Source organism: Galeopterus variegatus, unplaced genomic scaffold, assembly GCF_000696425.1.
Source record: "Galeopterus variegatus unplaced genomic scaffold, G_variegatus-3.0.2 Scaffold7694, whole genome shotgun sequence".
In the NCBI taxonomy this organism is placed as follows: Eukaryota; Metazoa; Chordata; class Mammalia; order Dermoptera; family Cynocephalidae; genus Galeopterus; species Galeopterus variegatus.
The window spans coordinates 6498-16865 of record NW_007733805.1 but is presented as its reverse complement, the minus strand read 5'-3'; the positions used below and the strand labels follow the sequence as shown (position 1 = coordinate 16865).

At 53.0% G+C, this 10368-nt stretch overlaps 1 protein-coding gene across 1 annotated transcript; it reads left to right on the top strand.

Moving 5' to 3' along the window:
* Window positions 1-4249: 4249 nt before the first annotated feature.
* Window positions 4250-7500, top strand: PLA2G2E (phospholipase A2, group IIE). The gene is made up of 4 exons (XM_008592224.1): window positions 4250-4289; window positions 5075-5213; window positions 5398-5504; window positions 7358-7500. The coding sequence occupies exons 1-4, from the start codon at window positions 4250-4252 to the stop codon at window positions 7498-7500; spliced, it is 429 nt and encodes a 142-aa protein (XP_008590446.1).
* The last annotated feature ends 2868 nt before the right edge of the window (window positions 7501-10368 follow it).

The window sequence follows — 10368 nt, the reverse complement described above, 5'->3', positions numbered from 1 at the left end:
GGAGGTCCCCAAATCTGTGTTACCTAGTATTCCTGCTGCTGACAGCACCAGCAATAGTAATAACCATCACACCTCACAGGCTCCTATTCTGAGCACACTGCAGGTATTATTAACTTTCCCAGCAACATTAGGAGATGGACACTGTCATTATCCCTATCACACAAGGGAAGAAACAGGGACTGCGGGACGTTAGGTCACTTGCCCAAGAGGACCCAGTTAGCCAGTGGTAAGTAAAGCCAGGCTGCCTGATCCCAGAGTCCATAGTGTCATCTCAACCATGAGGCTATGTCACTCGGGAGCAAAGGAGCCCCTCACAGTGGCCTACACATCCCCGCAGACACACACGCACCTACACTCACAAGCATCCCAGCAAAACTCACAGGTGCTCAGGCCGCCTGTACCTGCCGACGGTGGGCACTTGCTCCTCTGGCCTCCCTCCACTGTCCTCACCTCCTCTCGGGGCTTGGTGAAGGGGGGTGTCCCTATGCACTCATCACCCCACCCCAGGCCCCACGGCCCCGGTCACCTGATGCGTGGGGAGCACCAGGGGCCGCGCCATCCTCGACTCCGCAGATCCCTGCCCATCGGTCTTTTCCTTGCTGGAGTCCCTCCTATCCGTTCTCCTCTCAGCAGCCAGGACCATCTTTTCCAAACAGACATGAGGAGGTCATCTCTTTGCTTAAACCCTCACACTGGCATTCCATCTTTCCCTGGATAAAGACCAACCAAGCCCAGGTATGCCATTTCACGAGGACGTTGGTGACCCTAGTGAAAGACGACAACAGACTCACGCCATGGATTCTTGTTCTATGCTCTCCATTAGGGGTGGGAGAACCCAACTGTGTGACAACACCTGTACAAAGCCTGTTCCCAGTGGAGGGACAAATCTACCTGGACTTTGGGTACCACTGAGTCTCCCCACTATAAGGGAGCAATACTCCCAGGCCTTCACCTCCGTTCTGCAGACTCTAGGCCACCTACTCACCAGGCTCAAGCAAAGGCTTATGTGGGGCAAATGAGAGGCTGAGGTCCCAAAGTCAGCTTCCCAGCAAATCATGCCCTTCCAGGCCCACCCACCACTAGCCTCAGCTTCCTTTCAGCCTTCCCTGGCTGCCACCTCCCTCGGACCACAGGGCCTTTGCACAGGCTGTCTCTCTATTTAAACTCTTTCAACTTCCCTCTTCACCCCGTTAACTTCTTGAGATCCCTGCTCAGTCATTTCTTCCGCAGAGAAGCCCTCACTGACCCCATGCCCAGATCAGATGCCCCGTGAATCACTCTCATAGTTGTGGAACTTTCTGTCAAGCTACTTTTCCCTATTTATAAGTATCCATTCAGTATGTAATAATATTGAACATCTGACATCTGTCTCCCCCACTGGACTATAAGCTCCACGAGGGCAGGAACCACACCTGGTATTGCTGTCCAGTGTATCCCCAGCACATAACAGGTCATCAATATAGATTACTGGCTGAAAAAGCAATTAATCCTTCCAGTCATAAGTTATCTCGCCTTGTTCAGAGAGGTCTGTAGGATCCTAAAACTCCAAGGGCAGCCACACAGGCTGTGACAAGAAGTGATGTGACAAAGCAGATTAGGGCTCTCAGCACGGCACCGGCAGCAGTGTGGGAACTTAGTATATGGTGGTCATTTGTTTTGCCATTTTTATGGTTAGGATGATGATGATGACGATGATGACAATGATGACTTCTAAGACAGGTTTACACCTAGAGAAAGAAGACACTGCTGAGAGGCTGGCTCTGTTTCCTCCACTTACCTCTACCCAACACACTCCATTCTGAAAGTTAAAATAAATAATCCCATCGACATGCTGGGAGCCCTGGCCCAGCTGCGTGTCGTGCCCCAGTGAGTATCTGATCTGGGACAGCAGCTGCCTCCTCTGTGGCCAGGTCAGGGAGGAGGAAAGGAGGGACCTGATGTTTACGGGTTCCTCTTATGGGCAAGGCCTCCTGCAAAAGGCTTTACACAGTTCGTTTCCTTTTCATCTGGTCTGCAATCCTGGAAGGTCAGTCTAATTATCTCCATTTTATGGATGACGAAGCTGGGCTCAGAGAGGTGACGGGACTGGACGGGATCACACAGCCCCTAAGTGGAGTAGCTAACACTCAAGTGCTGGTCTTGCTGCTGCTTTCCACCACATCATGCCGATGGCGTGAAAACCATGAAGCCAACTACCCCTCCCGAATGTCTGAAACTGTCCTCCAAGTTCAAGTCCTACCAACACCCATCTTCAACCCTCAGCTGGGAGCACCTCCATCCAGAAGCCTGCCTGGCTTTCCCTGCTTGGCTCTGGCCCTACAGTCCTCAGTGAGGGCCCTGTATTGGCCAGGCCAGGATTCAAAATGGGTCACAAAAGGGATCATCTCAGGAACCTGGCCCTTCCTGGTAAACACCCCTTAAGCTACCTGCCACAGGAATGGCTGTGGACCAGACCTCCCCGGAAATCAAAGCTAATTTTCAGTTGTTTAGGAGGTAGCTCCTCAGTGACTCACTGTTTGGGCTCTCATCACCCAGGCTAGGAGCCAGGGGCTGCCAGGAGGTGCCCTCATTAAAATCAAAAGGAAACAGTGAACAGAAGTCTCCCTTCTCAGGAGACCATGAGTCACAGCTGCTGGGTGATCCTGGGCAGGTGGACTCCCCTCTCTGGGCCCTTCTTCCCCCAGGTCTTCTCTAAAGTGGGTGAGAGCCAGCGTGAGAGTCCCAGGAGTTGTCAGCAGGAGACGAATGGGAGGGGCAGGAGCAGGTGTTTACTGGGCTTTTCTCTTAGGTTAAAACCTTTCATCCCAAATCACTGCCCAGGGATTCCTGCCCCTCAGTCCTCCCTTCCCTGCTCCAAGGTGACACCTCCCCAGGGACTCTATCCTCTGCCTGGGTGGGGTCAGGAAATTTGTGTCGGGATTCCTTCCTCACTGCGGTAGAGATCCAGCCTCAGAATGTCCAGTCTCCTCTCCCGGAAAGGAGGCTGACACCAGGCCCCAAATCAGCTCCTGAAACCTGAAGATGGTCAAGCTCAAGGCCACAATGTGATCTTTGTCATGGGCCCTTTCCTTCATATAAAAAAATATTAAAAATTAAATTTTATGACTGCATTGATATGAAGACAAATATAATCCAGGCTGGATTATACTCATTATTCTGATTTTACAAGAAATTAAAACATTTCGGGGAGGCCCTATAAGTATCATGGGTGTTAGGGACTGCACTTCCCATGCCTAATGGATCAATTGGCTCTGGTTAACCTGGTTAACCCTGGTTAAGCCCTTTGGGCTGTCTGGGCTCAAATTCAGGCTCAGCACTTACACTCGTGCCTCAGTTTCCTCCTCTGTACAATGCAGATGCTTGTAGCGCGGGTGTCTTAGGGCCCTTGGAGGCTCATTGCAGCCTTGCTTGTGGGAGGCTTGGTGCTTGCCTGGCACACAGTAGGCACTCACTGAGCTCACACTGCTTGGTTGCATTTGGGCTTCCCATGCTCTTGTGAAGGAGGCAAGGTGGGATGCCTTCTATCCCCATAATACAGACTGGAAAACTGAGGTTCCAAGTAAGGGAAAAGACCTGCCCCAGGCCACGTAATAAGTGGTGGAACCAGGACTCCCAGGCCACAGACCCAGCAGCTCCCAGGCCTTGAATGTCGATGGAAATTGATAGTCAAGTTATCCCACTCACAGCCCAGAAACAGGGAGAGCAGGGGAGGGGAGCTGCAGGCCAGGGCAGGGGCATCTTGCCTCTGGTTTTGCCAGAGTGGAAACTCGGAAACAGGACAGACTTGGCCTTGGCACTCCCAGGCCGTGAGAACTGCTGTTTCTCAGCCTCCCTGGGCTTCCGTTGCTGCCTCAGTGAAATAGGGATTAGGAAAAGCCACCAAGGATGAAAAGCACTGGCACAGCCCCAGTTCGCAGGTCAGTCAACGGCAGGTGGTATGATCATTTTTGGAAAAGGGTAGGTGATGGGAAGGGCATGAGGAGAAAGAGCCACAAGATTGCCCCCCACTGCCCACACTGCCTGGAAGTAGAGCCCACAGGCCCCAGCTGGCCCCACCCCGGGGGCTTGGCCACAGTGTCAGATCTGAAAGAATCATTACATCACTGGGCACTTAGGGGTTAATGATGGGGAGTGGACAGGACCTGGGTATTTAACTAATTGGGAGGTGCCCTGAGATCACAGGCGCCCCTGCACACTTCCTCCTGCTGCGGCAGCTCCTCTGCCCCCTGCTCACCTCCCCTCCCCCAGGATGAAGCCTCCCCCTGTCCTGACCTTCCTTTGCCTCCTGGGTAAGTGACCTTCATGACTTCAGCCTTCACCGCCCCCCCACCCCCACCCCATCTAACAACCCTGAACTCCCTGGCCGCCCCTGAGGCTGGCCCTGCAGAGGGCGTGATGGGTACCAAACGCTGAAGGTCACCCCCTTCCTGCCACCAGGGTGATCCAGTTCTGCCTGAGCCAGCAGTGGCGGGAGGAGAGGAGGAGAATGCAGCGTGGGGGGTGGGGGCATGGGAGAGGGGCTGGCAGGGATCCCAAACAGCACACACAGGGCTCCCTCACCACCCTGGCTTCCAATTTTGGCTCCAATTTGCGGCCATGAGCAGCTGCCCCGTTGCTGAATCAGGATCCAGAGGAACTTGGGGAGGTCCATGGAGGTGGTTAGGAAACATGTCTAGTGGCATCTGATGAGACTTGCAGGGGGCAGAGCGCTCCTGGCACAGACAGAGGCTGACACCTGGGGAGATGATGGAGATCCCTTGGGAGGGATTTGAAGAGCCAATGGGGAGCCCCCAGCAGGGGTGAGCATGTGATATACCAGGAGACAGTGGGGGGGAGTGGGACGGCCATTGGGTGGGCTGACATGCTGGGGGTGAGGACTAGGGGATTAAGGTGCAAAGGACCTCACTGGTGATATTATGACTTCCTATCTTGACTGTGACTGGGAGTGGGGTGCTTTGGGGAAGTGAGCTTCACTGGACAATTGGACAGGTGTCTGGAATCAGATTCGAGGGGACCTCAGGGGAAGGTAGCTGCAGAAGGTGGGGCCTTGAGGGATCTGGTGGCCTCCCTGCAGTGGCCCTGGCTGGCGGGAACCTGGTCCAGTTTGGGTTGATGATTGAGAAGATGACGGGGAAGCCGGCGCTGCAGTACAATGACTACGGCTGCTACTGCGGCATTGGCGGCTCCCACTGGCCAGTGGACCCGACCGACTGGTGAGGTCCAGCAGGGGGACCTTCCTGGGGGATGGAGGAGCTGGAGGGAGCGTCCTGCGAGGAGGGAGGATCTGGGCACCTAGAACGTGGGGGCTGACCTCTCCTTTGAGCGCCCTTGGGCCCTGGGCCCCCGGTCCAGCCTGCAGGCTCACAGGCTCCTGCAGGTCGACCGTGACCCTCACAGGTGCTGCCATGCCCATGACTGCTGCTACGGGCGTCTGGAGAAGCTGGGCTGTGACCCCAAAATGGAGAAGTATATTTTCTCTGTCAATGAGCATAGCATCTTCTGTGGTAAGTGGACAGCCCTAGAGTGACCTGGATACCCAAAGGGGAGGGAGTGGCAGCTTAAGACAGGAACCCCCTCCTGATGGTGACCTTGGGCCTCATTGGAGCCAGAGCCTGGGCTGGAGGTATGGGGTTTTCCACCATCACGGAACAGTGGAGAGGCCCAGATGCTCACCTGCACCGGCGCTTGCAAAGCCCGTGCGCATCAGTGCAGCCCCTGCTCCTGACTCAGCCCCGGGCGCTTCCTCCCCACCCACAGCCACAGCCGCCTCCCAGCTCCAGCCTCTGGAGAGAGAAGCAGACCCCCCTCCACCCCCTGCCCCCCAATGAGTCAGAGCTCCAGGAGCTGGACTCACACACTCCTCCCCAGGGCCTGGGCAGAGGCTAAAGGTGAGGTCCTTAGGACACAGCAAGCTGGAACTTTGATTTGGGACAGCAGACCCTGTTCCCAAAGGCTGGTTCCCCCCAGTGGGGTGTCACCTGGGCCCATTTGCTCAACTTTGCCACATCTGATGCCCACGTGGACCAATTAGCTTCCCCCCGGTCCCCAGCCAGGGGAAGCAGCCCAAACCAAGTGAGAGTGTGGAGGGAGCCCAGAGCAGGGAAGCAAGCAGCCTGGAGGGATGGAAGGGCTCAGCAGGTGTGGGGTGCAGGGAGCAACCTGGGAGGTCAGAGGAGAAGACACAGTCAGATCTCTAAGGTCTGTCCTGAGGGAAGGGCAGAGCCAGGAGCAGAACTACCCAGGCAGAGTTGGCTCACAGTTTCTTGCTCCTGCAGCCACCCACTCAGCAGGACAGCTTTGTCAGGTAGTGAGTTCCCTGTCACTGGGGTTCATGCAAGGCCAGGAGGGCACTGAGAGGACAAGTGAGGGGAGGAGTCAGGTGGGTGGGGACACAAGCTCTGGATTCTACGCAGGGCTTCACCTACCCACTCTGTGACTTTGTGCAAGTGACATAACCCCTGGAAAGCCTCTACTTCCTCATCTATAAAACACAGGTAATCACGCCCACTTCCCCAGCTTAGTCCATCCAGCTCCCAGCACAAACCCCCCAAAGAGGCTAACTGACACCACATTAAGCCCCTTCCAGCTCTTAGTTTTGCTGAAATAGCAGACACGGGCTGAACCCTGATGGGAAATGAAGGCTGACCTGGACTGAGGTGTGAGATATACTCGTGGGGACAAAAGGAACCAGAGCCCCAGAGTCAGCTGCAGCAGGGAGAGGAGGAAGATGGGCCCCCCGTGCCCACCAGGGTGATGCCAGCCAGGGTGGGAACCAGAGCCCCAGAGTCAGCTGCAGCAGGGAGAGGAGGAAGATGGGCCCCCCGTGCCCACCGAGGTGATGCCAGCCAGGGTGGACGTCTGACTCCCACGCTGGGCATGGGCAGAAACATGGGCTCTGTTCACTCCAGTGGGGACAGGCAGAGGGCCCTGAGCAAACCCCAAGCTTTGGTCTCAGTGGCCTCCCTCCTGGGCACGGGCTGTGCTGGGGCACACACATGCCACCTGGGATTGAGCTGCTGTCATTTCACAGCTTCCCGCTCTGCTTGGTGGCTGCAATCCACCATCAGTGAAAAGGAGTTGCCTGGAAACCCCCTGGGCTGGGGCAAGTGACAGTGCACCAGATGGCCTCCTTGGGGCAGGAAAGGGCCAAGGGCGAAGAAGGGACAAATGGGCCTTCCCAGTGTGCTGGGCAGCAGTGTGCCCTGCCCTTGTCTCTCACCCATTCCTGAAACACTCCCTATAAGCATGGGCTCCCATCAGAATAGGGTTGAGAATGTGGATCGGGAGCTGTCCCATCAGTGTCTGAGTGTGAGAGTCCTGAGCCTCCATGGTCCCTGACTCACCTTGTCCCATCCAGCCGGCAAAACCGCCTGCCAGTGGCAGACTTGCGAGTGTGACAAGAGGGCTGCACTCTGCTTTCGCCAAAACCTGGACACCTACGACCGCAAATATGCCCATTACCCCAACAAGCTGTGCACCGGACCCACCCCGCCCTGCTAAGGCTGTGCTCAGCCTCCTCCCGCCTGGGGCTGTTGAGTCCCAGGCCTGGGGAACACTGGCACCAAAGGCCCACCCTCTGGAAAACTGCTTTCCTGCAAACCCATCCCTCCCTCAGAGTCCCATACCATGGCCTTGGCCATCACCAGCTTCCCAGGCCACACCAGGAAGAGCCCTGCCCCAGGAGCCACAGGACCCTCCAGCACCCAGAAGACCATAAGCCACCCTTGGGATCTCAGTTCCACTTCTGAATAAGTGAATAATGCTTATCTATAATTCTAATGTTCTTTGATTCTCAGATTCTTATCATTCTAGAATTTAATTAGTCTAGTTTCATTCATTCGTATTTTTTGAGCAACTGCCATGTGCCAGCAACGTGCTAAGCACTGGGATACAGTAGGAACACATCTGACGTGGGTGGCCCTGCCTACCATTTCAAAGTTAAGTCCTTTTAATTTTCCATGAGAGTGAGTTTCTGTGATTCTCTTTTTCTAACATTCTACAATCTTATCCAAAACAATAATGGCAATCTCTAGAAGGGATAATTCTGGCCATTAGGCTTAACGTGAGAAGCATGAAAAATACCAACCTGAAACTATTGTCCCTGCTATGTCGTCAGGCCTCCAAATCCCCCACATCGGTTAAGGCAGAAAAGCAGCTGTAGATCACCTTATCCAAACCCCTTCTCTGACAGACAGGCATCTGGGGGCCAGAGAGGGGACATTCCACCTGAGGGGGTATCCTCACCCCAGGCCTTTCATTTCTTCATGAAGTTGGCATCAGCCACTGACACTCTGGTGTGGCCACGTTAACCAGACCTTCTAGTTGTCACCTTGGAAAGAACAGAGTGCCAGGGCAAGTCAGCTGTGAGGACACACAGCTGGGTCAAGCTCCTCATCCAGGGACAGGAGGAAAGTGTTCAACATCATGAACCGACTCCGACCTCCCAACTCTGGAGCCATGAAGAATTTAACACAACAAAGGATTCCCACTCTGGAAGCAAAACACTCGGGCAGATTTTACTCCTCAGTACAGATGTAATATCTCCACTCTCTATAAGAGGCTAATGCAATCTACAGGCTTGGGATGAACCTAATCAATGAGATAATGCACTGCACAGGGCGCAGCTCACAGCGGACACTCAATAAACGTTCACTGCCTTCGTCTTTTCCATGGCGTGTGTACAACACTGAGGACTTTGAGGGCAGGAGGGAGCGCGAGGAAATCAAAGGGATATTTCATCGTGAACTTTAAAAGGTGAAGCAGCTCTGTGCTAGCCAAAGAAAGGCTGCAGGTGTGCGCAATTTGCTGATGTAACTGACTCAGATCCTCAGCAAAGAATCCCCAGAAGACCATGTCTTAAAGCAAAAACGGACTGTGTAGGGGAAGAGTGTGACCCTCACTTGTCGGGAAAAGTGGTCCTCAGGCGCCCTCTGGTGTCCACGTTGTTCAAGGAGGTTGTAAGGCCTTTGATGCTCTCTAGGCGTATTTATTATTGAAAATGCAAGGGGACCAATTTCACTAGCCCAGAAGCACACTTTGCCCACCTGATGAAGGGAAATCCAGGTTTAAGCCAAATTTGGGTTTCTTCCGAGTGGTGCTGCTGCAGGAATAAAAAGCATAGGAAGAAGTTGCTGATTTGGATGGGATGGACAGAGGTTAGGTTCTGGGCATAATGGATTCAAGGTACCAATGGCACAAGTACCTGGTGATCTTACAGTTGTATAACTGGCCAACAAAGTGAAAACTGGAAGTTAGGGACAAGACTCCAGTGCAGCCTGTTGTGATCCCTGGCTCCCCCTTCTCCACCTCCCCTCCCCCCCAACCAAGGCTGTGAGCCCTTTGGCCACAGACCAGTCTTGTCCTTTGCTTTCCCAGGGCTCAATAAATGTTCGATGAATGAATCAAGGGGTCTGTCTAAATTCCATTTGCATGTGTGTGTCTCTATAGTACAAACACTTGATTTCCAGCTTCAGACTTGTGAAAAGGATTGAAAAAAGGAAAGGAGACCCCTGAACTTGAAGTCAGAGGCTCTGCGGCTCAGCAGCAGCAGGTGTGCTTAAGTGCCTCACTACTCAGCGCAGTCCATGGCAGCGGCAGCAGCAGCAGCACCAGGGACCTTGTTAGAAAAGCACAATCATGGACCTGACCCCAGACCTGCTGAATCAGAATCTATAAGTTAACAAGACCCAGGTGATTCGTGTGCACGTTAAAATCTACGTGCTAATCAATGGTCACATGCTCAGTCTCTGCATCTGTGAAGTGAAATGATGACATTTCCCTGGCTTGGTGGTTGTGGCAAGGTTTAAGTTAGCATGAATAAAAGTACACAAATAATGCCTAGCACAAAATGTGCATTCATATTCTATGGATAAATGAATGACAGTCATAACAACAATAATAGCTAACATTTATTAAGCACTTAGCATTTACCAGGTACTGTTCTAAATTTATGCATACTAATTCATTGAATGTATGAATGAGGCAAGGGGGCTACATCAAGGCCGGGGAGGGGACACTGTTACCTGAATGTTTCATAGTTTGCCTCTCCAATTTTGATAACAGGATTTGAGTTGTTTTTGCTTTTGTTTCTACTTAACCCCTAACAAAAGCTATGCATGAAACACTCAGTTAAATAATTTGTAGAATAAGTGATTAGAAATCACATTGAAATTCCTGAGTTAACTGAAGAGTCTGATTATGATTTCATGGACATTTGTCTGCTTCTTGGGTGTTTTTTGCAGTGTCACCACTGGAGAGCTGCATACTTTATTAAAGTTCATTGTTTCCTTCAAAAAGTTTTATACAAACTTTGCAATAAGTTCTATACAAACTTTGCTTCTGGCCTTTTGCTGGATGCTGGAAAAAGAA

Excerpts from the sequence above, each read along its gene's own strand:
- PLA2G2E (XM_008592224.1), top strand. The coding sequence starts at position 4,250 with ATGAAGCCTCCCCCTGTCCTGACCTTCCTTTGCCTCCTGG. Across the intron at positions 4,290-5,074 it reads GACCTTCCTTTGCCTCCTGG|TGGCCCTGGCTGGCGGGAAC; the intron begins GTAAGTGACCTT and ends GCCTCCCTGCAG. Across the intron at positions 5,214-5,397 it reads CCAGTGGACCCGACCGACTG|GTGCTGCCATGCCCATGACT; the intron begins GTGAGGTCCAGC and ends TGACCCTCACAG.